The following is a 26,106-nucleotide window of genomic DNA, read 5'->3' as shown; positions in this document are numbered from 1 at the left end:
ACACAAGGCAGATTGCTTTGTCTTTGTGTTGGGGCTACCCAGTGCAGTTCAATTCACCTGGTGTGAACAAGCTCTAATACTTTTACAATCTCAAACTTGGGCCTTGCACAAATGTAAGCAAAGAGCTAGAGCATCATTGGCATCTCAGTAGCAAAGGGGAAAGAGACCACACAAAGAAGCAAGGGGTGGGTGGTGGCAAGAAACAAGGTGAGGTGTGAAGGTGTTTACATTTTAAAATGTAGTCATTGCAGATAAACTGTTTTTTTGTTTTGTTTTTTTAATACAGCAATATTCATACTCTTTACCAGTAATCTATTTTCAAGGGCATAGTTTCAAGTCCAGTGATTTGGCAGTACGGCTCCAGGTTGGACAGTTCATACAGCTGGATCTCCCGATCTCTGCATACAAAAATAAAATATTTCACAGTTCACACAGTTATTTTCATTGTTTGAAAATTATAAGCACACATCTGTTTTCGGAAGACAATTGTTAACAAATTTATAACTGCTTGGGCTAAGAAACGGTCATTGACAGTGACACAAACAGGAACAAAAATATTTAAAAAAAGGGGTTATCAATCCATAAAGCAGCCATTCAGAAGGGATGTTGAATGCACTGTCTGATATACAGGATAATAAAATAAAGCATTTTTGAATCCATATATGAGAAACACATACTTTTGTAAATTCATTATGCTTTCCCTTTAAAAAACAATTTACCAAACATATTGCTTGCATGAGAAAAGTTATTAGTAATTATTTCCTTGGTTAAGTATTTTACACTGGGTAAGTTGCACGGCTTAGTTAATGCTGCCCAGCAGGAGTGGTGCTGTTTGGTAGGCCAGGGTTAACTCTGCTAGTCAGGTTTTCCCAGGCTTTTCTGAAGAGTACCGCCCTCTAGTGGACAAAGCTTTTACCATTATTTGTGGGAGCCCAGTTGGGGTTCCAAGGGATATGGACTTTGGTCTTTCTCACCTGTTAAGGTATGACCACCTCTTGGGGCACAAGGGAGCCCTAGGGACACTAAAAGGGCACTTAGAGGACTTTGTACATTAATGTGTATGGAAGATGTTTCTGAGAACTGTTTATTTGTTACATTTAACCACTTTAGTAAAATAAACCTTATTTGTCTGAAGTCACTAAAGGGGCGCATGCATGGCACAGCAAAGAACTAGGGAATGAAACGGGGAATGAGAGGAATGGAGGAAGGAGTTGTATCCAAGTATATTAGGTGGGAAGCTATCTAGGGGAAGCTGCAGAACCATTGCTAATGATGCAAAGCAGCAACCAGCCAGAAAGGAAGTGGATGACATAGCCCAAGTGATGGGTGCCCTGGCAGTAAAGGAGAATATGAGTTTGCCTCCTTCCCTGGTGATTGGTACCCCACATACTGGTCTGATATCGCAGCATGGAGCATCCTAGGGACCCGATCTGTTTGTCCCAGTGAGATCAAGGACTGAGGTCTCGGGGCTTAACAGAAGCTTGTATGTCAAGTAAGAATAGTTTCTTGGTGTCCGAAAATATTGCAGGCCAAAGTCATTGGGAGTGGGGTGACTGGATTGGGTGCAAGCTTACAGACACCAACCCAGAAATGCTGCATCAATGAATTGAGAATCTTTGTGGAGATTTGGAGCATAGGTACCAGTGTGACTGACGGCCTCATCATTAAGTTCAGGCATTAGCGTTCACTACATCTAGACTCCCCAATTGGGCATGTTATGCATTATCTGCATTAAATGGTGTTTTTAACATCTAACTGGAGTTCAGTTTTAACATACAACATAAACACAATTGAATACATACCCTGTTGCCAGGACTAATTTATTATACTGCACCATGATGGTGAAATCTGTCACCCACTTAGCCAACTTTTTCACACTTTTCTCCTGGAATATAAGATGGAGCTGTGTGACAATACTGTTTTAAAAGGAAAATGGCACTTTTGTGTTAAACGGTATCTTCAGTTCTAAAAAAAGTGAAGAGTCAGCAGCTACAAATACTGGACACTTACCTGTCCAGGGATCCCAATGTTGTCTTCATCCGGGCTGGTTCTTTGCCAGTCTTTGGGTCCCCAGCGCCGGCATGTTTACTAAGGGAAACCAGGTGTGACTCCTTGCAGCTTCACAGCTGGCTTCCTACTGCACATACGCAAGCTGCGCTGTGCTGTATCAATGGTCCAGCAGCCTGTGACCAGTCCAATTGGCTAGGTGGTTGGAGTGAAAGTGGGAGCGAGTACCTGCTATAACTAGGTACTCTTTCCTCACACAAAAAAAAAACATCCAAAAGTGGGGGTAGGGTGAAGTTCTGCTTTAATAACTGTGTATTAAAAATATTTTGATGCTTTAATATCAAATTCAGTACCTTATTGAAACTGATGATAAGCAGTGAGGGACCCAGATCCTCATAAAAATGCTAAATGCGATGTGTAATCTTCCAAGAAGCCTAACATGGTATACCCATACCGCGGTTAACCAGTGTGCGCAAGTTGTGTAACTTACCTGCCCCTTCCACCCACTTCCACTATTCATAGAACTTGTAGTATTTTTTCCCAGAGTGCAAAGTGTTCTGTGATTGGAGGAGGTAGATCCTGTCATTCAACTGCCCCCCTCTATTCACAGAACACTTTGCATTCTGGGCAGAATAATATGAGTTTTATTAATAGGGGGAGGACAGAAGGGGAGGGTGAGTGGCACTACTCTTTCACACGCACAGCGCCAAAACATCAGCACTGCGTGGAAGACCCAGCGGCAGTGGAAAGAAGATTTCTACACTATGTAGCAGCCATCTGAACATGACACACACTTCATTACAGGTAAGTTATGTTCTGGTGCTGTAAAAAAATTTAAAGTGTAACTAAACTTTAGCTTTAAAAAACAGAGGTTTGCTACATAAAAAAAGCAGTATGTAACATGTAACTCTTTCAATGTTGCATACTCATTACAGCATTCTATATAGGTAACAACTCAGGGAAATTACATGTTAGGCAGGCAGAGAATGTCTATAATATCAAGAAGTCTTAGGCCGCGTACACACGGGCGGACTGTTCGCCCAACTTTGTCCGTCAAACAGTTTCGGCAAACAGTCCGCTCAAAATTAGCATGGACGGACATGGCCACACACGACGAACGAACAGTTTGCTGAAACCGTGCGTGATGACGTGAACGGCACGTACGACGGGACGAAAAATACGACGTCCTATACACTGCATTATAACTTTCGGCGTGTAAATCCTTTCTGAGCATGCGCGGAACTTAGTTTGACGAACAAGCCTACACACGGGCGGACTGTTCGCTCAAACAAGGTTTCAGCGGACAGTTTTACGGAATTTCCGAAAAACCTTGTTCGTCAAACTGTCCGCTGAAACTGTCCGCTGAAAGCCCACACACGAGCGGACTGTCCGCCCAAACACTGTTCAGCGGACAAAGTTGGGCGAACAGTCCGCCCGTGTGTACGCGGCCTTACAGTATAGCTCTATGTTTAAAATGACACTAAACTAAAATGCTGATTAAGTATGTATCCTTAACTTAAAAAAAAAGTGATGCCAGCATCCTTAAATCTCCAAATTCATTGCTTTTTGATCTGACTTCCTGTTAGAGGGTGGCTAAGTTCATTCTCCACAACTTTGAACATTGAAAACAGATCACAGGGCTATTAAAGTGGTAGTTAAGTCCACTTTGTGATTTTTACCTACAGGCATAGGCATGAGAAGAGAGTGTGCGCCAGGTGTGCCCGGGCACACCCTAATCACTGCGTGTGGTGCCGATTTCCCCTACTGCCCAGGTTTCCCCTATGTTGCGCCCCCCTCCCATGTTGCACCCTGCAGTGCTGCTGGCTTCCCTCCTCTCCCCCCGGTTGCTGCGAGGATGTTTCAGGATGGAAAGTGGGGGAAGAGGCTAGTCAATATGTCATTTACCATCCCCTTCCTTTTCTAAATGAACATAGTGAACACACTCACTCACTGTGTCCATTCATAGCTGAAACATAGTTTTACTTACTAAGTAAGTGTTTACTATGCTTTTGTTTGTGAATTAACAGGAAGCCGCTCAGCACAGAGCACTTCCCATTCATTCACTGTCCAGTGCAGCTGAGGCTTCAGAGAAAGACATGTGTGTGTGAGCTTTGGGATGCACACCCTAATGCAATAGGCTGTAAATGTAAAATATCTCTTAAAGTGTAAGTTCACATTTACAGAAAAATCTGTAAAGTGACCTTATACAGGACCCCTTCCTCACAACACCCCCCCCCCCCCCAGTCCTGCTGATTTCCAGCGCAGCGATCCCCCATTCTGAGCCCTGTTATAGGCATGTCATGGGTCCGGGGCTTAGGAATCCCCTCGGCATTCACGCATCTTCTTCCTCACTGACAGGATGGGCTACACGGGTTCTAATTGGTCGGCACCACCCATGTGATGGCCCTGATCAATTAGAATGCTCTTAAACGCCCCTCCTGATGGGGTACGTTTTGGAGATGAATCTGCAGGGATTTCTAAGCCCTTGTACACACGGTCGGAGAATCTGTCGGAATGAGTCTTATCGGACCGTGTCGTCAGATAATCCGACTGTGTGGGATATGCATCGAACTGATTCCGTCCGAATCTCCGTCCGACCCAATTTTCCAACATGTTGGAAATATTTCCCGACCAACTGGGCCGGACGGACCTAATCCGATCATGTGTAGAGCATTTTCATCGGACCAAGTGCCACGCATGCTCAGATCAAATTCCTACATCAAAGCTATTGGCTACTAGTCTGAATGTAGTCCCATCGCCTAGAGGCGATTCAGTTCGCATTGTGCGCTATATAAGTATTTCATTCATTCATTCATCGTAACGAAATTACGTCATCACGTTCTGAAAGATCGGATTTTTCGCCAACTTGGCCCGACCGTGTGTATGCAACAGTTTCGGACACAATCCGTCGGACTAAATCCGACGGATTTGGTTGCCAAAATCTCCGACCGTGTGTACGTGGGCTAAGCCCTGGACCTGTAATGTAACTATAGCAGGGCTCAGAACGGGAGATCGCCACACTGCAGGTCAGCGGGACTGGGGGTGGGGTGAGGAGGGGGTCCTTTGTAATCTCACCTTACAGATTTTTCTTTAAAGGTGAATTTACCCTTTAAACATACACCATTTAGGAGATATTTGCTTTTTTGACAGCCAGTGACATCACCAGCACGTGCACTCTGAAGGAACGGCATACTTGTGCCGTTCCTTTACGGTACTGTGCCGCGACCAAGACTGCCGTGCATGTGTGGGAGTGACGGTTTACTACCACTTTAAGTAGTGGATGTGTATGAATTGTTTTGGAGAATAAGGATATTGTTTAGTGTCACTTTAAGATAATTTTATAATAAAGATACTGTACATGTATATTTTATTTTCTGGGGTATAAAAACATTTGTATTCTCATTTTAGACATTCCAACATGTTTTTCTATATTTACTTGCTATATTTACCAAAATAAAGCCAAGTGACAGAACTTACAAAAATAAATTTGTCCCGTTTCAGCTTGAGCTGTGTGGAGCAGAAGGAGATATGACCGTCTTCTCTGACCATTATCAAGGTCTTGTCTTGCATAGAGAAAACACGCAGGATTGGCTCGCCATGGAATGTTTCTTGTATGGTTGCTGGCAAATGAAAACAGATCTTTCTCCGTCTCAGATAAGACTCTTCCAACTCTGAGTAATCCAATTGAAGGTAAGTGCAGAACTGTTCCTGAAATGTAGTTTTAGTGGTTAGCAGAATTACCTTGCAGCACTGATATCCTGGGATCAGAACCCACAGATATCATATATGTATAGAGATTACATGTTCACTATATGTATATATCTGTGGTAGGAGAAACAGACTATCCACTCCATGGAACAGGGATAACTGTGTTCTTTGAGATGATGTACTTTATAAAGCACTGCAGAATAAGGCTACATATACACAGCTAGCCAGAGCTGCTGATAGATTCCTGTGTTCAGAAGGCTAATGCCGCGTACACACGATCGGAATTCCGGCCACAAAAAGACAGATGAGAGCTTTTCATCGGAAAATGCGACCGTGTGTATGCTCCATCGGAATTTAGCTGTCGGAATTCCCGCCAGCCAAAAATTGATAGCATGTTCTCAATTTTCCCGACGGAAAAACTTTCTATCGGAAATTCCGATCGTATGTATGCAATTCCGACATGCCAAAAATCACACATGCTCAGATTCAACTACGAGACAGAAGTTAGTGGCTACTGGCTATTGAACTTCCGTTTTCTAGTCATGTTGTACGTGTTGTATGTCACCGTGTTATAAACGATCGGAATTTGGTGTGACTGTGTGTAGACAAGACAGCTTGAGCCAAATTCCGTCGGAAATTCTGTCGGGAAAACCATCAGAGATTTTTCCGACGAGAATTCCGATCTTGTGTATGCGGCATTAGGCTCCGTATTGCGAGTGGAATTGCCTTGATTCTGCCTGCGATTCAAAATCGCGGAACGATTCTATTACTTCTTAATGGCACCTCAATCGCAGCACAATTTATTACACAACAATCGCAACGCTTGATGCTCAAAAAGGCTCCACTGTCACTTCTTTTGGGTGACAGCATCGTACATTGTGATTTGCTGTGAACGCAGTGCGATTTATGCCACAACTGGAGTGCCATTAAGATATAACGGCATCGCACAAGCGTTCCGTGATTTTCGGCCCACGATTCAAATTGCTCAGGTGTGAATAGTGCCTAAATGCCGCCTCTGGATGCAGCAACATTCTTTGCTATGGCTGCCTACAAACTGACTGATTAGCTTCAGACAGTTTATATACTGCCAGAACTCTGCAGAGATGCCGACCCTGGATGTACACTATCTGTTCATGGTCAGTTAGATTAAGATGCTCTATTCGCATGAAACTCCTCAGATTAGAGTTTACATAAGAACAGTGGCAGCATTGGCCATTGATGTGTACAGAGTACAAATCTAACAGCCGCTGTCATTTGCACAGAGTGTGTGAAGGCAACGTCTACTGATTCTTGCCAGTGGCTGCCCTTGAGCTGCCATGTGGTTGTAGCCTAAGAGGGTGATATCAAAGCTCCCAACTGCCCTTGATTTCAAGGGGCTGTCCCTCATTTAGAACAAAGTCCCTCTGTCCCTCTTTCCTCCTCATTTGACCTTCATTTTGGTCTGATCTATATAGTTGAAACAATAGATGCACTACTTATCTATCAAAAAAGTGTTTCCCAGTGCTAAACCTTTCATCCAGTTTCTAAATTGGTGCTTTTGTAAATCCCAAAAGTCAGTATAAAGGAATAGTAGTGGTAAAAAAAGCACCTGTGGGATTAACCAATCATTTTTTGTATTCTCCTTTAAGTTGGAGGGCAGGGGGTGTGTCCTGTGCCTATACACTTTTGCTAATAGATGTTCCTCGTTTTCCATATTAAAAAGTTGGGATGCACATGTAAATAATAATAATAATAAAACAAGAAAGAGAAGATCTAATATTGTCATAATTTTACCTTATCTACCTTTAAACCGTAAGCCTGGAAATGTAGCTAGTCAGTCAGTAAGTTGGATGACAGCACTGAGAATTCACATAAGACCCCTTTCACGTGGCCATTCTGGTGGACCTTATCAGAGGGCTCCATTCATCCCTATGGATAGGTGGGTATAAATGGACTTGTGCCCATTTACATCAGTCTACCCCCAGATCAGCGGGGGATCTGTGAGCTAATCCCCTGCTGATCAGAACGGAATCTCCCCATGTGAAAGAATCCTTAGGTGGTTATTGGTGTACAAAAGTAAAATGAACTCTCACACCTTGTTATTTGTAATGCTATACTGACCCTTAGCCCTAGTACACACGGTTGGAGATTCCGACAACCAAATCCATCGGATTTTGTCAGACGGATTTTGTCCAAAACTGTTGCATACACACGGTCGGACAAAGTTGTCGGAAAATCCGACGTGATGACGTTATTTTGTTACGACGGGACTACGTTCACGCTAGTAGCCAATAGCTTTGGTGTAGGAATTTGATCTGAGCACGCGTGACACTTTGTCCGATCGGAATTCTCTACACATGATCGGAGTATGTCCGATCAGGGGATTTAGTCGGAAAATTTTACCAACAAGTTGGAAAACTTGGTCCATCAGATACTTTGATGGAAACAGTCCGATGTAGACCACACACAGTCGGAATATCCAACAAAACGGTCCGATCGGACACATTCCGTCTGAATCTCCGACCGTGTGTACAAGGGCTTAGACTGACACTAACTAGTGATGACTGACAGTTTTAAAAATGAAGAATTCTGGCCATTCTCAGGCCAGATTTAGACCTGGGGAATTTGTGGGCTTAACAAATCTTTTTTTTGTACACTTCTGCTTTAAGAGGGGCGTGGCAGGGTGTGGCAGGGGGGGGTGTCCTATGCCTACATACATTTGTAGGGCCGGATTTAGACCTGGGGCACTTCAGGTTTGGAGGGCCCGCCATATGCAGGAATTAAAATACATGGCAATACATCGCCAGATGTACACATCATAGTCCATTTATTGCATGTTGATGGATTTGACAAATTATATATACAAAGAAAGGTTAAATGAGTTATATAGTATAATATCTGAAGTAAATACATGTATACGCAGGGCTGTTTTTCCCAGAGTATAGATGCAGGTACTCCCCCTTCCAGGTTAACCCTGGTCTCTGATTCCTACCCTTGGCCCCGTCCCTACCCACCTCCCAGAACTTCCCCTTTTAGAGAATATGGAACAAAGTATAATTTTGTGGTGCTAAGTAATTTGTATGAAATTTGATAACAAGAAAAGCAGTAAAACCGATCCCCATGCAGCCAGCAACAATAGATTTCCCACAGCCAGCAAAAACACACCCGCCACAACAATAGAACCCCCCTCAGCAAAAATAGACCCCCAGTAACAACAGACCCTCCACAACAATACACCCCCCAGCAACAATAGGTTTCTCCTAGCAACAATAGACCCCCCGTAAACAATAGACCTCCCAGCAGCAATAGATCCCCGCACAACAATAGACCCACCCACAACAATTTACCTTCTAAGGAACAATAGAACCCCCCACAACAGTAGATTCCTACTAGCAAAAATAGACCCCCCCCAAAAAAAACATTACCCCCTGCAGCAAAATACCCCCGCAGCAAAAAATAGACCCTTCACCAGCAATAATAACTCTTCCAGTAGCCAGCATCAATAATACCTCCAGCAGGCAGCAGCCATAAACCCCTCCCTCAGCAATAGACCCATCCCACAACAGTAGATCCCTTCTAGTAACAATTGATACCCCCAGCAACATATGACCGCTCCAGCAGGCTCCTGCAGGCGAGCTCCCATTTCCTGTTGCTGCGTCCATTGACACAGACAGCAGGACTTGGCTCTGCCCCCGCCTCCTGCATCATTGGATTTGATTGAGCCAATGGCTGCACTGCTATTAACCTATCCCAGTGATGGTGAACCTTGGCACCCCAGATGTTTTGGAACTACATTTCCCATGATGCTCATGCACTACTGCAGCGTAGTTGGGCATCATGGGAAATGTAGTTCCAAAACACCTGGGGTGCCAAGGTTCAGCATCATTGAACTATCCAATCAGGACCCGAGACACCGACTGGAGCTGGTGTGCTCGTTCCCAGTGCCGGAACGATCAGGCTCAGGTAAGTAGAAGGGGGGCTCTGGAGGGTTGGTGGACTACAAGAGGTTTTTTACCTCAATGCATAGAATGCATTGAGGTTAAAAACCGCGTAGGGTTTAAAATGCCTTTAACTTGATATTATATCTTGCTAAAGAGAAAGCCTTTTCCAGTGGCGGCCTCATACTGCGTTCTGCAGTGCAGACATAATGATGTGTTTTCTGTTTAATTTGGAGCAATGTGAACATTTTGGCTCTAATCACCTGTATGCTGGGAGATGTGACAGTACGATGGAAAAGGTAGTTACACCTCCCGCTGATTTGTATTGATTTGAGGATAGGTTTGTGACAAGTCCATATCTGCACAAACAGGAAAACAGGATCTTCTGACGAATAACGATGTGAATTGCTGGTTGATGTGCTTATCTCAGGGGAATACCGTTCCCCCAAAAATATCCAACTTGCCAGGATCCTTTATATCATAATGACCCCCCGCCAAAAAGGTTTCTGCAGAGTCAGATCCTACAAGAATCAGGACCGCTCGATATTCATTATTTAATGTTGGTGTGAATTTGTATCCAAGCGTTTTCACAGCACCTCTTCTCACCCTCATATCTGATGATTAGTCTCAATAAAATGAGGCACTCAGAAAAATATTTGCTTTGCCACCAAATGAAAAAAAGCAAACAGACATTAAAGTAGCAGCTACACGCTAATAGAAAAACATGAACTTCACGCAACTGACTTTGCCTAGACTGAGGTGCTGTCATCGGTCTTCTGCTGCAGGTAGGAGAAGGCATTTCCTCAGTCTTCTCTTGTGATCAGACTGCAACATTGCAAGTGAGTGGCTGCAGCAGGAGGTGAGTCTGTGTTACACTGCTATTAACCCCAAAAGCAAAGTATTATATTACAGCTTACCGATTCTAATGCCGCGTACACACGACCGGACTTTTCGACAGCAAAGGTCAGACGGAACGAATCCATTGGACAATTTTGATCATGTGTGAGCTCCATCGGACCTTTGCTGTCCAAAAATCTGATGGACTTTAGAAATAGAACATGTTTCAAATTTTTCCGCTGGAACTCCGCCACACCCAGTTCCTATCGAGAAATCCGTTCGCGTGTATGCTAGTCCAACGGACAAAAAACAATGCTAGGGCAGCTATTGGCTACTGGCTATGAACTTCCTTATTCTAGTTCGGTCGTACTTCATCACGTTAGAATCCATCAGACTTTGGTGTGATTGTGTGTGGTCAAGTCCATTCATTCGGAAAGTCCGTCGGAACCCCACCGAAAGTCCGTCGGGAAGACCGTCGGACCTGGTCCGTTGAAAAGTCTGGTCGTGTGTACGTGGCATTAGATGTGATGGAGGCATTTGTTTTCTTTTTTAGGCTTTCTGTTATTTTCACCTGGTGATCCAGCCAGTAAATCTGTTGCTGAGATGTCACAGTTTCTTTTTCTTCTAGTCCAGCTTCGGCTGTTGAGGTAGTTACTGTTTCATATAACATTGTTCAAATAGTGAAACGTGAGAGCCATTTGGTGCCTGTACTGTGGGCACAGGCTGGCAAGATGGCCTGGATTCACAGGAAGTGAGTTAGTTGAAGTTAGGCATCGTTCGACTCAGAAGAGGACCAGGGACAAGACATTGGAGAGCCTGATACTGATAAAGGCAACACTGGAGAAGAGGAGAATGTTGCAGTGAACGATTATTTTTTATTTTAAGAAGCAGATCCTTTAAGTCCTGTAATTTGCAAGGTTGGGCCTCCATAGATTGGACTTGTTTTAGCAGCACATCCCACAAATGCTCGATTGGACTAAAATCTAGAGAATATGGAGGCCAAGTCAACCCCTCAAGCTCATTGCTCATTCCAGAGTCTATCAAACCAGGCCACCTTCTTCCATGATCCAGTTCTGATGGTCATGTTCCCATTGTAGACACTTTTGGCTGCAGACGCGAGTCAGCATGGGCACCCTAACCAGTCTGTGGCTACACACGACACCTAACAGGTTATCACATTAATTAAAGTGATACTAAAGTCTTGTTTTTTTTTTTCTTTAAAAATAATAAACATGTTATACTTTACCTGCCCTGTGCAGTGGTTTTGGACAGAGCAGTCGAGATCCTCCTCTTCTCAGGTCCCTCTCCGGCGCTCCTGGTCCCTCCCTCCTGTCGAGTGCCCCCACAGCAAGCAGCTTGCCATGGGGGCACCCGAACCGAGCCGCAGCTCCATGTGTCCATTCAGACACAGAGCCGTGGTTCGGCCCCACTCCTCTGTCTCCTGATTGGCTAAATTACTTTGACAGCAGCGGGAGCCAATGCCTGTGTCTCAGCCAATTAGGAGGGATAGTCCTGGATGGTCGAGGCACTCGTGCACTTTGCTGGACAGAGATGGGGCTCAGGTAAGTACAGAAAAACCTTGGTCTGAGAGCATTTTTCCAGACAAGCAGAATGTTTAAATACATTTTGACTTGATAAACTAGCAATGTCTTGATAAACAAGTACCGTAATGTCACAAGTGAGTGTAAAAGAGAAGAGAGGCGCTCTAAGTGAAGCAGCATGATTACATTTAATGAAGGTACAACATTCACCAACTCACATGGTTGATGATTAAAACAGGCGCCTCCAAGCATGCAGACATCTGGGGTAAAGATGTCCACACAGACCGTCCTCCGCACCGCCATCAACATCATCCCTTCCACGCTGCACTCCATGAACGCTTCAAGCCTCGTTTTCAGATCGTTTTACTTGCAGAGTAGTCTTCCCGGTCACGATTACAGACTAACAGCTGTAAGATCCATATTCCTACACTTAGAGGCACCTCTCTTCTTGTTTATACTCTGTAGCTCTTGAATTTTGCTTCTAATCCCCTATATGGAGGCTGCCATTTGTGGACGGGTATTTTATGGTCACATTTCTACAATCTATATTTCTTTTTATATGGACTATTAACTGAAGGACTTATGAATAAATGGTTGTGGAATGAATCATCTGAGTCTCCATTATTTCTTATGGGTAAATTTGCTTTGATATACCAGTTCTTTGGATTACAAGCATGTTTCAGGAACAAATTATGCTCGCAATCCAAGGTTTTGCTGTATTAGGGGGCTGAGGGGGCTGCTACACACAGAATTTTTTTTATCTTAAAGCATAGAATGCATTAAGATAAAAAAAAAAACTTCTGCCTTTATAACCATTTTGACCACTTGCTGACCAGCTCCTATTCCTTAATGGGGTATTGCATTTTAGGCTCCAGGGAAAGCCAAGACTTAATGAACTCTAGTATTTGCTTTCAACTTCTTGCTACATACAGATGGGTTCATTTTCGGTCCAGTTAATGTAACAATGATCCATGAAAACAACCTCTTTATTGGCTATCATTCCCTGCCAGGAGATTTGCATTCTGCCTGGTTTGAGTATTGTTCTTCCGATAAACGTAGGAAGACCAGTTCCATTTGCAGGATGTTAGACTACTTCGAGCTTACTCAAAAGTTTTGGCTTCATTAGAGATTCAGGCCATCTCTTTGTAACTTCTTTTGGAAAAGTCAGAAGGAAGAAAACATCATTCAGATTTATCGCTGGATTTACGGCTAAGGTTTTGTCTCTTATGGAAGCGATGGCAACATGCTGATCCGGGAGCCATAATGTGCTAGTGAGTGATATATGCTTTAAATTGTGTTGTCACCAGTTTCTAGCTGGTAATTGCTACAGCATCCATTTGCTATTGGCCATCTCCAAGATCCTGTGGGACAATGTGGTCCTCCACTAATACCTTTATGACTCACTGTGGAGGCATCCTTATTCAGTTATTTTTTAGTGTTAAAGTTTGTTAGCTAAAGCATCCCACCTTGATTTGGACCTAGTTATCTAGTCTAGTTTGGATCTGTGTGCTGCCATGGAGTTAGATCCCATACACACTATTAGACTGCAGATTTACCAAACCCATGTAGTGCAAGGGTCTGCCTGATTGCATACAAATTGAAACTCTAATGCCGCGTACACATGACCGGACATGACCATTCCGTCAGATAGTGCAATCGTGTGGGGGATAGTCCGATTGTTTTTATTTAAAAAATTCAGACGGACCTAGAAATAGAACATGTTTCAAATCTGTCCGATGGACTCGATTCCTATCGGGAAAACCGTCTGTATGCTGGTCCGATGGACCAAATACAACACAAGGGCAGCTATTGGCTACTGAATTTCCTTTTCTAGTCCCGTCGTACGTCATCATGTTCATAAAGAAGGGACTTTCGAACGGACTTTAGTCCGTTTGTGTGTGGGCAAGTCCGTTCGTTCAGAAGTCTGTCGTAACTCCGCCGGGAAGACCGTCCGACCTTTTCTGCCAGAAAAGGTCTGCTGTGTACGCGGCATTATGGTTTGACCTCATATTATATAGTTTTGGTAAAACTGAAGAAAAAAATCTGCAGAAAATCTAATAGTGTGTATGGGGGTCTTAGTCAGGAAATCAGAAAATAGTTTTAAAAATCTTACCGCAATTTTCCTTTCCTGAATAACGCCATGACAGCTAAGAACCATTCACAGTCATTGAGTAGTCTAGTTAATGGAACATGAGGACTGGATCAGCCTCAAAATGTATGAGTTAAGGGGTCCTATGAGGTAGGAGTGAGGGCAGGGCTCATCCATCTGTGTGCTGCCATGGAGTTAATCAGGAAAGGAAAATTGCGGTAAGCATTTGATCGTTTTTCGAACTAGTGCAGACATTTTCTTTTACAATATTTTACATTTACCTAGCTGATAAAATAAAACACGTGCATTTTACTTAAAACCCTGAACATTAAAAATGAAAGTATATTAAAAAAAAACAGTAGACAGTCTCCTTTTATTACATTTTGTACTGTAGGGAAACGAGACATAGGAAGGTCAATGTTAACACATTTAGGAAGCATGCATAACTTACATTATAAGCAGATAAGCTCTCATTAGTAACCAGAAAACTATTATCCACTCTCTGTAGCAAACTTTTCTTCAGATCAATAAAAATCAGGGAGAGATTTAACTATCTTTTGCATCGTTTTGTCACATCTCCCAGCAAAGAGGCGATTACAGCCGAAGCATTCACACTGCTCCAAATTAAACAGACAGATCATTATGTGTGAACGCCAGAATGCACTACAAGGCTGTCACTGCAATGCTTTCTTTTTGGCAAGATATAATCTTGCTGGAAAGAGATACTTGTCTAGATAATTAAAAGTGTAAAAGTGAAGGGGCTCCACATATTATCACGGCAATTCTAAGAGAGGACACATTTAATGGACTATTTCAATCCTTAAAATGAGGTCATGACTGTAATAGGAATCTTTTTTTTTTTTTTTTGCTCTGTAAGAATATCTGTATTTAGCTTAAAGCAGAACTTAAAATAAAACTATTTAAAAAGTTTGGTCGCAAGAAGTTCACAAAATATACTTGCTAAGGTAGCCTACATAGTTTCTTAAAGCATAACTCCACTTTTGTTGAGAAAAAAACATTCCCCTCTGGGTGATCTATGTACATTGGAAGGATTATAACAAACTTTGTTGCAGATTCCTATTTTTTGTTATTCTGAAAAAATCCATGTGTGTTTGTCTGTGACTCTGTACTGAGTGGGTCTAATTGGAATTGTTTCTTAACCACTTGCTTACTGGGCACTTAAACCCCCCTTCCATCCAGACCAATTTTCAGCTTTCAGCGCTGTCGCACTTTGAATGACAATTGCGCGGTCATACAACACTGTACCCAAATAACATTTTTTTCCCCCCAAATAGAGCTTTTTTTTAATGGTATTTGATCACCTGTGCGATTTTTATAAAAAAATTAAAAAAATGTAAGAAGACCAAATGCTTTTTTTAAAATTTTGTTTAAAATTTTATAATTTTTTTTATTATTTTTATTTTATATGTAATTTTTGTCCGTCATTGATGTACGCTGATGAGGCGGCACTGATGGGCACCGATAGGTGGCAGTGATGGGCACTGATGGGTGGCAGTGATGGGCACTGATCAGTTACACTGATAGGCAGTACTTCTAGGTGGCCCTGATTGACACCACTGCTGGCCATTGATAGGTGGCACTGGTGGACATTGATAGGTGGCACCTGTGGGTATCGATAGGTGGCACTTGTGGGCATTGATAGGAGGCACTTATGGGCACTGTTAAACTCTATAAATGAGGCATAATCGCCTCTTCCGTTTCAGGACTGATGTCCCTTTAAGAAAAGCCGGTGATTGGCTTTTTTTTTTCTCCTCCACTGTCAACGTGAGGAGAAAAAAAAACGATCACCAAGCTTTTGTTTTGATCATGTGATCAGCTGTCATTGGCTGACAGTTGATCACATGGTAAGGGGCCGGGATCATCCACTTACTCGGATCGGTGATCACCCGAGTCTCATTGACTCGGTGATCACAGCACGCTCTGCGTGCGCCTTGTAGGGAGCGTGCACAGGGGAGGCTGTCATATGACGGCCTCCCGGGAATTCACATCTACGCTATGGCCATCATTCGGCCATAGCGTAGATGTCAGGTAGTTAATTAACTGTCAGGTGTACAGCTGCAGGGCTCTAATGTGGAAATCTGCTGGGCCTGCATCCCTTTAGATGTTTTCCTATTGAAAGTATCTCTCCAAAAATGAAATTTTTATTGCAGGAGACGCCTGCAATCTGACTTGTATCTAATGCCGGCCATACACGGTTCGAATTTCGAAAGAATTTTCTTTTCGAAAATCATATCTAAGAATTTTCGTACGAATTTCGCACCATTAGTGGGCTGCAGCAAACAGTTGATTTTCGTGTAGGAATCAAATTTGAGGAATCGGACATGTTGTAAATTTTTTGAAAAACGAACAATTTTCTAATCAATGATGGGAGAATCGTGCGAGAAATGTAATAAGAAAAAAAATGCGCATGTGCAAAAAAAGAAAATTTACGGAGAGAAAGGAAGATTCCCGGACACAAAAATTATTTTTTGTAGCAACATGAGGTGAAATTGAAGGCTTGGTCGGCCGAATTTCAAAAAATCAATGGTGGTACCATCGGATCATAAAAAAAAAAAAACTTTCTGATTTTGAAAAGAAAATTTGTTTGAAATTTGATCATGTATGGCCTGCATTAGGCAGATTAGGGGGTAGGTAGCTGAAGGTCTACCCCACTACTGGTCAAAATTAGCAGTAGCAGCATAGTCCAACAATGTACAACTGCCATTCAGCAATGTAAAAAAAAGGGAGGCGGCAATATCACCTCATGAACGCCTGTTAGCTGCTGCTATACCACTCATTGAAAAGCAATACACCACCACGGATCACTTTTCAGAGGGCAGTAAGCATTACTGCAAATGTGAAAGAAACTTGAAACACATCATCCATTTCACACTCCCCACCAACCAGATCATTCCCCAGCCACTTTCCATGTTAGCCATCTCCCTTCAACTTATATCACAGGTGACCATTTCCCAACCTGCAGATGACAGACTCTACTCCAAAAGATATCACTCCCAGTTACTCCCCCACCCTCTGATTGATATCCCTCCATGACCACCTCACACTCCCCTGCTGACAGACCTCTCTCCCCAGCCGGTCCCCACATATCCTCTCAGCTACTGACCTGTAGATGGGGGAATCACTCCCGCAGTGTTATTGTGTTCTGCCAGTGGGGAGCCTTCCCTACCCACAGAATACAATGATCAGTGTTGTGAACTATAGCTGGCAGCACTGACTGTTTTGGGAAAAACCTGACAGGCTGGTTGTACTCAAGTCGATTAATAGATTGACTTGTGTACAACCAGCTAGCCCATACATAGATTGCCTATAGCATGTATGGCCCACTTAACCACTACGCAGTCCCTAAACATCCTTCCAGAAACCTTTACATTTTTCCTTCCCAGATTCCTACATCCTCCTCACCTGTACATAGTGCTCACTGTCATACCCTCCACACTTCTCTCCTATACATAGTGCTCACTGTCATACCCTCCACACTCTTCTCCTATACATAGTGCCCACTGTCATACCCTCCACACTCCTCTCCTATGCATATTGCCCACTGTCATACCATCCACACTTCTCTCCTATACATAGTGCCCACTGTCATACCCTCCACACTCCTCTCCTGTGCATACTGCTCACTGTCATACCCTCCACATTCCTCTTCTTTACATACCACCCTCATAATACCTTCCACACTCCTCTCCTGTACATACTGCCCCTATCATACCCTCCACACTCCTGTTCTGTGCATACTGCCCACTGGCATACCCTCCACACCCCTCTCCTGTACATACACCCTCATAATACCTTCCACTTTCCTCTCCTGTACATACTGCTCCTATAATACCCTCCACACTACTCTCCTGTACATACTGCCCCCATCATACCCTCCACACTCCTCTCCTGTGCATACTGCCCACTGGCATACCCTCCACACTCCTCTCCTGTACATAGCGACAACTGTTATACCCTCCACATTCCTATCCCTCACCTGCGCATACCTCCCACTTTTATACTCCTGCCCTATGCCTCTTACAAAAAAAAACAGTTCTTTGAAAATATATTGAATATCCTCAATGTTACCAGCTCTAGAATGGGCACACGTTTGTTCCATCTTCACCCTGTCTTCCTTCCAGGTTCTGTGCCTTCGGTCACTTGCCTTGGCCGGGCTGTGTTGCATGCTCATTCGCATCTTCTCTCTCTAATCCCCCCCTCTATCGCTCATCCTCCCTCCCTTACCCCTCACCCCTCTCTCATCCTCCCTCTCTCTATTTAATTTGTTATAACAAAAAATTGTTTGCATTTTTAATTATTATTTTATTTATTTATTTATTTTAATAAAAAAGCCCACCATAATCCTCAGCACCAGGCCCAAGATGTTCTTAATGCAGCCCTGGGTCAGGGGGTGTGGTGGCTGAAAATGCTACCCAATACAGGCATGTAGTGTGTTTGCACAGTGCCCTGTGCCTCTTAATGGCCAACCACAGGATCAACATCTGGTGGTCAGTTTAGAAAAAAGAAGCTGTTGGTAGGATCGACCAGGTACTTCAGATGGAAAAAGTAGATGAAAATGATTTATGAAAATTAACATGAAAAGAATGACTATGATTTATAAAATACACATACGGTATGTGAACACACATAGAAAAAAAAATGTAGGGTAACATTTTAACCCGTTTTTAACCTTTGAAATTTTTAAACTTTTTTTTGTGTTAACTAGCTGGAGAAACTTTGTATTGGATTGTGTATTGCCCTTTCCCTTTTTCCTAGTTTTAAATGGTTCACCTTTACATCACTGTTCCAAAAAATAACCCATGCACTCCAGCTTCTCTGGTATATTAAATAGCAGTTCTCAGATATAGAAAAAATGCTTAATTTCGTCACTCTGCAACGCAATACAAAAACATTTTTTTTAAATGCCTTTCATTGTATTGCCATAGCAAAGAGATAATTTACTGCATGCAATTTATTTTGTAATTTAAAGTTTTGCCTGACAGTGATTGTAAATGTTATTTATTTAAAAAAACTGAGCTTTTCTGTGATCCTCCTCTTCTCGGGTCCCCCACAGGTGCTCCTGGCTCCTCCCTTTTTCAGTGTCTGCATCCTTTGAAGCAGATAGTGTGGCTTGGCCCCGCCCCCCACTATCTCATCACAGGGTTTGATTGACAGCAGTAGAAGCCAATGGCTCCTGCTGCTATTCATCTGCCCTGTGAGGAGGGAGAGAGCCGCTGTTCTTTAGCACACAGAAAAGTTATACTCCATAGTATTGCTCTTCGCTTCTTCCCCAAGGGCTGCTGGGCCAGCACAGACAGTAGATATACATTCCCAGAGTAAAGGACTATGATTGACAGGTGGGGGGGAGGAACTGTGGCTGAACTTGGGAATCAACTCTTCCTGGAGGCTCCAAATTCCCTAGCAAGGCACATTGCAGGTAAATTAAATTATTTTTATGGAAAAGAAAAATGCTGCAAGTAAATATTTAATGTACTTAATTTTTGTGTGCTTTTACCAACATTTTTTTAAAGTTGGTAATAGGGTCTCTAATTCTTTTACTTCAGCAATAAACCTCACAGAATCAAAAGCTCCCTCTAGTGGTTAATCTACAAATTACACTTTCCAGCTAATTGTGAAAATTGAACGCTTGCCTAATTACTCTAGTGATTGCAGTTAAAGAAATTGTGCATTATAATCAACTAAAGAAAACCTCAAAATTAAAATAAACACAATTTATTTTGCCAAGAAATACAACCACCTTCCGGTGCAGAAAAAATGACAGATAATTCCCTATGGTTTGCGCAAGATGTATTTGCTCAGTAGTATAGTAGTAACATTTTCGATGTCATGTCATACAAAAGCTGATTAATAGAGTAGAGGGTGGGGCAATGAAGTGGAAGAAAGGCCTGATACTGTCTATTCTTAAAAATGTTTCCTCCCCTGTCCTCCTACCTATCCCGTCTAACCTGTATATATAAAAAAAATCTGTATTCTCACTTATTTTGTAATTCCAGTCACATGATCCTGAAGCTCAGGCTCCTCTGTGTCAGTAAGCAGCTGCTGCAGGGGAGAAGAGACAACGGCTGGCTGGATGGATGATGTCACGACTCCCAGAATACTTAGCCATTGCTGAGTGCTCCCTTAACCAGAACTGCAGGATCATGTGACCAGACCAGAGTGGGTTAAAACAGCTAAGTAGACAGATCTTTTTTATACCGTTTAGGCAGGATAGGTAAGAGAAGCGGGGGAGGGAACTTTTTAAAAATAGTTATAGTTCTACGCTAAGGTTAGGTCATAAAGCTTCCCGTTCTATATTAAGGTCTGGGGGGACCTGAGACTCAGACACAGCGTGTTCCCAGTTGGGGTGTCGGGGTTTTGGTCCACCTGGAGGATGTTTTTTTTTATTTGCCTTTCTTTTTTACTTTTAAATTGGTTATTCTTTTTTCCTTGGAGAACTTTTTTTGTTCACCTGGCTTTGAATAATGTTCTATGCCCTTGAGTTATACCTGAAGCTGTTAGGCATAAGGGCTTCCCCTCATTGAGAAGGGTCCTCAACTCGTTTCTTTTCCTCTGTTATGCCTGTCAAGCAATAAGTTCCCAGAAATCCCCTGAGAGGGAGATATGTCTCTGTTATGTTTTCAATACTTCAATAAAACATTTTAAATTCGAAAAAAAAAAAAAAAAATAGTTATAGTTAGGCTTTTCTTCCACTTTATTATTTATTGGACATTATTGCATTAAGACTGCCAAAGGCTTTGGACCTTGGGTGCTCAACCCGTTGCCCTCCAGCTGTTTCAAAACTGCAAGTCCCATCATGCTTCTGCTTTTAGGAGTCATGCTTATAACTGTCAGCCTTGCAATGCCTCATGGGACTTGTAGTTGCACAACCACTGGAGGGCCCCAGGTTGAGCGCCCATGCGTATGTGAATCGTATGTGCTGTTGAGGCCCATTTCACACTGGGGCGGGAATGGCGTCGGCGGTAAATCTGCGCTATTTTTAGCGCTGTTTTACCGTAGTTTTAGCGGCAGTATTCGGCCGATATCGGGCGGTTTTAACCCCCGCTAGCGGGCGAAAAAGGGTTAAAACCGCCCGCAAAGCGCCTCTGCAGCGGCGCTTTGCCGCCAATATAGCCGTGCTGCCACATTGATTTCAATGGGTAGGAGCGGTTTTGGAGCGGTGAATACACCACTCCTTCGCCGCTCCAAAGATGCTGCTAGCAGGACTTTTTTCACCATCCTGCTAGTGCAAGGGGCTGTTTTTTTCCAGGCGCTATACAGGCCTTATACTCACTGAAGATGGATAAAATGGTTTACAGGTAAGTTGTGTTTCCTGCCTTCTGCCACTTTAGAGAATCAGAATTAACAAAAGGACTACCCAAGTTGTATAATTCCTTATCAGGCTTAGAAAGGCATGCAATACTTACCCACTGAATTTTCCCTGTTGCAGTAAAATCTATTTTCATAAACAGCTTTTCAATCTGATTGTCATTCTGAAATAGAAACAATTCAATTTATACAGATTGAAAAAATACCAGTATTATTTAACATGTGGAGTCTTATGTCGTTCTGCAACTATTTTCCCACATCAACTCTCTGCCTAATGCCTGGAAAGGGAAGCAAACTGTACAAAATATGCAGCAGGGAATTATGGGGAAAAAACAGGTAAAGTTGAACTATTACAGGTAAAGTCAAGATAAAAAAAAAAATGCATATATAATGCAGTCTGTCAATAGCATTAAGGCAAATTTTGGCCACTAGATGGAGCTGACAATCATAGGGAATGGTTGCTTTCAGAGACATTGCTAGGTCTACAAAAGATCTGGGGCTAGAGCTCATAGCAGAATAGTAAAGAAAGTCATACACTTGGGCATACACATTTATATAATGTGTGTATGTATATATATATCTCCTCAGAGAGCCCTCCTTACATCAGGGTCCCCAGAGAGCCCCCCACTTATATTAGGGTCCCCAGAGAGCCTCCCCCTTAAATCAGGTTTCCCAGAGAGCCCCCCCTTCATCAGGATCCCCAGAGAGCCCCCCAGTTACATCAGGGTCCCCAGAGAGCCTCCCCATGAATCAGGGTCCCCAGAGAGCCCCCCAGTTATATCAGGGTCCCCAGAGAGCCTCCCCTCCTCTTGAGGACCCCTGCAGAGACTCAGACTATGGGCCACAGATTTGGGGCTACAGCCCCAAAAGCCACCCCCTAGTGACACCACTGATTGCATTTGAGAAAATATGAAGAAGACTGTGGAGCCTGGAAGAATCTACATACATTTCTCCATGAACAATGCTATTGAAGTTCTATGCTATTGATTAGAGCTGTATTGTAAAGCTGTGATGCTTGTGTGTAAAAACAGAATTTTGACTTTTCCAATGCTGCCAGCACTTAGCATATTTATTACTGTATTTACTGTACAGTATTATAGTAATTATTAAAGGGTTGATTAGGCTTTAACCACTCCTTCACACATTGTATATCAATGCGTAGCCCATGCAATGGAAAAAAAAACTGTTGTAACTGATTATAAAGGCCAGCTTGACACTGGGGCCGCGGCCACAGCTGCGTTAATGCTAAAGCGCAGCTCGTTTTAGTGTCGCTTTAGCACTGCCCATTAATTTCAATGCACACAGCACTCCCAAACCCCCTAAAGATGCTGCTTGCAGGACTTTTCCTAACGTCCCACAAGTGTGAAAAGTCACACTGATATGAATTTCTAGCACTAAAACACCTGAAAACGGCCTCATTGTGAAAGGGGTCTAAGTGTGAGCAGAATTTTGCTTTAATTTGTTAGTGTAATCTGCTAGTACATTTAACACTACCCCCCCCCCCCCCCAGACCGACAATGCTGCTGACTGCTGTACCCCCTGTGCTCTTTCATCCAGAGTGGGGGCACTCAAATACAGGAGGTGTGTTACTGGCCAAATCACCAGCTAAAAACAGGAGGGAAAAAGCCTAATGCATGTACATATGGTCGGATTTTCCGACGGAAAATGTTCGATGGGAGCTTTTTGTCCGAAATTCCAACCGTGTGTAGGCTCCATCGGACATTTTCCATCGGAATTTCCAACACACAAAATTTGAGATCTGGATCTCAAATTTTCCGACAACAAAATCCGAACAAAATCGGAAATACCAATCGTGTGTATACAATTCCGACGCACAAAGTTCTGCGCATGCTGGGAATCAAGCAGAAGAGCCGCACCGGCTATTGAACTTCAATTTTCTTGGCTCGTCGTACGTCACCGCGTTCTTGGTGTTCGGAATTTCCAACAACATTGTGTGACGGTGTGTATGCAAGACAAGTTTGAGCCAACATCCATGGGAAAAAACCCCACGGATTTTGTTGTCGGAATGTCCGATCATGTGTACGCGGCATTACAATAGAAAATTAGTACAGATAATGTTTGGTAAGCTGTAATATAACATTTTCAGTTTTGAGTTTAATACCGCTTTAATGAAAGAAGATGCGTAATACTATCCAATGCCATATTTTCTTTCTATTTGTCGGACTCAATACAACACAACACAACAACAAACATTACACAAACTTACAATTCCTCGCAATCCAGTGCTTTTCTTCACTGCCCATTTAAATTTTTCTAGGTCCAGAGACTTATCGCCGCTCTTTTCCAGCTCCTAGAACAAATCAATACCATTTATTAATGGTAAGTGAATCACTTAATACCTTAAGCCTCCCAAATGATCTAATCACTGAGAATAATCTCATCAAAGGAGATTTCATATCCAGCCTATCCACATAATTACTCGCATCTTGCCAGTATTCTTGATGATCTATTTTATTCCTTTTATAAATATAATAATCCATCATGACATGGTAATTGAGCACGCCAAAATAACAAAAATTGCTAAAAGAGTAAATAATATTTAAACATTTTATTTTGACAGCAGGATTTATATACAGTGGTAGTCTAGGATTAACTCACATTGTGGAGGTAATATGTGGCGATTTTTAGGGCTTTTCAAGAAAAAGGTAAAGTGATTCATATCATAACATGTCATAGAATCTTTGTTTTAAAAAAAAAAAAAATGTTCTTTAATTTACAACCAGCAGAATAAAAACATGAGAGATTGGAGGAGGGAAATACATAGTGGGGTGCTTATTTTACCTTAAAGTGGATGTAAAAAAATTGTTTTAATAAAGACTTCTACCTCGTACAGTAGAGGGTATCAAGTCATTTGTGCCCAGTCTTGCCACCAAGAGTTAATCCAGCTCTGAGTAATCCTCTTTTCTTTTTGTAGTAAGATAAAACAAATGACACACAGATAAGTTTGTGTAGCCACACCCCCCCCCCCCCCCCCACTGCTGTGAATGACATCTGATTTCTTTATCTCATGCATGGCATGAGAGAAAGTGAGAGTGTTATGATTCCAGCTATAAATCCCCTCTCTTAGGATTGGCTGCTCCCCACCTCAGCATGATTGGACATGCTAAAGTCATGTGGTGCCTTTCCTGAGTTTTGAGTGGATTATACTCAAAACTCAGGAATAGGAGAGTGTAGAGGTGGGCGGGGAGTCTTGTGACATCACGACACCCACAGATTCCAGAGTTTTGCGGGGCTCCTACTTCTAAAGGGGGTGACATTTGCAAGGTGGGGACACATGCCGGAGTCTTCCATGCATATATACATTAATACTGGGCCATTAGTTTATACTGGGTAAGTGGTGGGTTTAAAACCTTTTTCACTTTAGAACCACATTAACCTTACTGTGTAACATTTCAACCTGAATGCACAGTGCCTGTTCTACAAAATATGGCCCAAGAACACTGCAGAACTCCCTTTAACAGATACACTATATTACCAAAAGTATTGTGACGCCTGCCATTATATGCACATGAACTTTAATGGCATCCCAGTCTTAGTCCGTAGGGTTTAATATTGAGTTGGCCCATCCTTTGCAGCTATAACAGCTTCAACTCTTCTGGGAAGGCTGTGGCCAAGGTTTAGAAGTGTGTCTATGGGAATGTTTGACCATTCCTCCAGAAGCGCATTTATGAAGTCAGGCGCTGATGTCGACAAGAAGGCCTGGCTCGCAGTCTCCACTCTTATTCATCCCAAATGTGTTCTATCGGGTTGAGGTTGGGACTCTGTGCAGAGCAGTCAGGTTTCTCCACTCCAAACTCGCTCATCCATGTCTTTATGGAAGCTTCTTGATTAATGATCATTACCTTACCATATACTGGACCACCGGTAATGATAAGAGGCAGTCCCTGCCAAGATGGCCACCTCCACACAGAGGCACAATGCAGAACAAGGTATGGTATGTCAGTAATGGGGTAAAATATCTGCAGCAGAGAGACCACAGGCAATACTAATTCCTAGAGTCTTCTCCTCTGCTTGCCTTTTCTGGGCACAGCTTCTAGAGATCAGATGTCCTTTACCACAATAGTCATCAATTACTCTATATTACTTTTTGCAATTAATGAAAAATGTTCTAGTCCAATACAATTGATGGGTCTGCTCTGTTGCTATATTTATGGAGGAAATCAAGTAAAGAAGCTGCAACAAGGTAATAAAGGTACATGTGCCTATGGGAGTCCTGTATGTCACAACTGAAATTATATAACAAAGATATATATTGTACCTCAAATGCTTTTTTCAGTTTGTGCAACTGCTCCAGCGTGACTTCCTGTTCAATCTGAAAAAAAGAATTTAACTATTTATTGTGAATGAATTATGAATAATAACTGTAGTGAAACCTAATCTGATATATATTAGGGTATTAAAGGGGTGCAACTTAAAGCAAGACTATAGGCAAAGTATTGTACAGTACCTTGCAAAAGTATTCACCCCCTTGGCTTTTTACCTATTTTGTTACATTACAGCCTTTAGTTCATTTTTTTTCTAATCTGAATTATATGAGATGGATCAGAACATAATAGTCTAAGTTGGTGAAGTAAAATTAGAAAAATATATACTTAAACCTATTTTTCAGAAATAAAAAAATCATAATTGGCATGTGCATATGTATTCATCCCCTTTGTTA

General features: G+C 42.6%; 1 protein-coding gene across 2 annotated transcripts in view; it reads right to left on the bottom strand.

The window, feature by feature from the left end:
* LOC143983938 (cilia- and flagella-associated protein 337-like) overlaps window positions 1–26,106 on the bottom strand; it is a 221,461-nt gene that overhangs the window by 153,811 nt on the left and 41,544 nt on the right. For both annotated transcript variants that reach the window (XM_077484093.1, XM_077484094.1), the window contains exons 3-8: window positions 25,705–25,758; window positions 23,653–23,736; window positions 21,524–21,589; window positions 5,485–5,715; window positions 1,803–1,885; window positions 306–398 (exon numbers count right to left, since the gene is read on the bottom strand). In XM_077484093.1, coding sequence (XP_077340219.1) covers window positions 306–398; window positions 1,803–1,885; window positions 5,485–5,715; window positions 21,524–21,589; window positions 23,653–23,736; window positions 25,705–25,758 — 611 coding nt within the window. The remainder of the gene's footprint in view (window positions 1–305; window positions 399–1,802; window positions 1,886–5,484; window positions 5,716–21,523; window positions 21,590–23,652; window positions 23,737–25,704; window positions 25,759–26,106) is intronic.

This window comes from Lithobates pipiens, unplaced genomic scaffold (assembly GCF_037356315.1).
Source record: "Lithobates pipiens isolate NorthernLeopardFrog02 unplaced genomic scaffold, aLitPip1_a1.2 Scaffold_16, whole genome shotgun sequence".
Classification (NCBI taxonomy): domain Eukaryota; kingdom Metazoa; phylum Chordata; class Amphibia; order Anura; family Ranidae; genus Lithobates; species Lithobates pipiens.
This window is presented reverse-complemented; position numbering and strand designations above follow the sequence as displayed.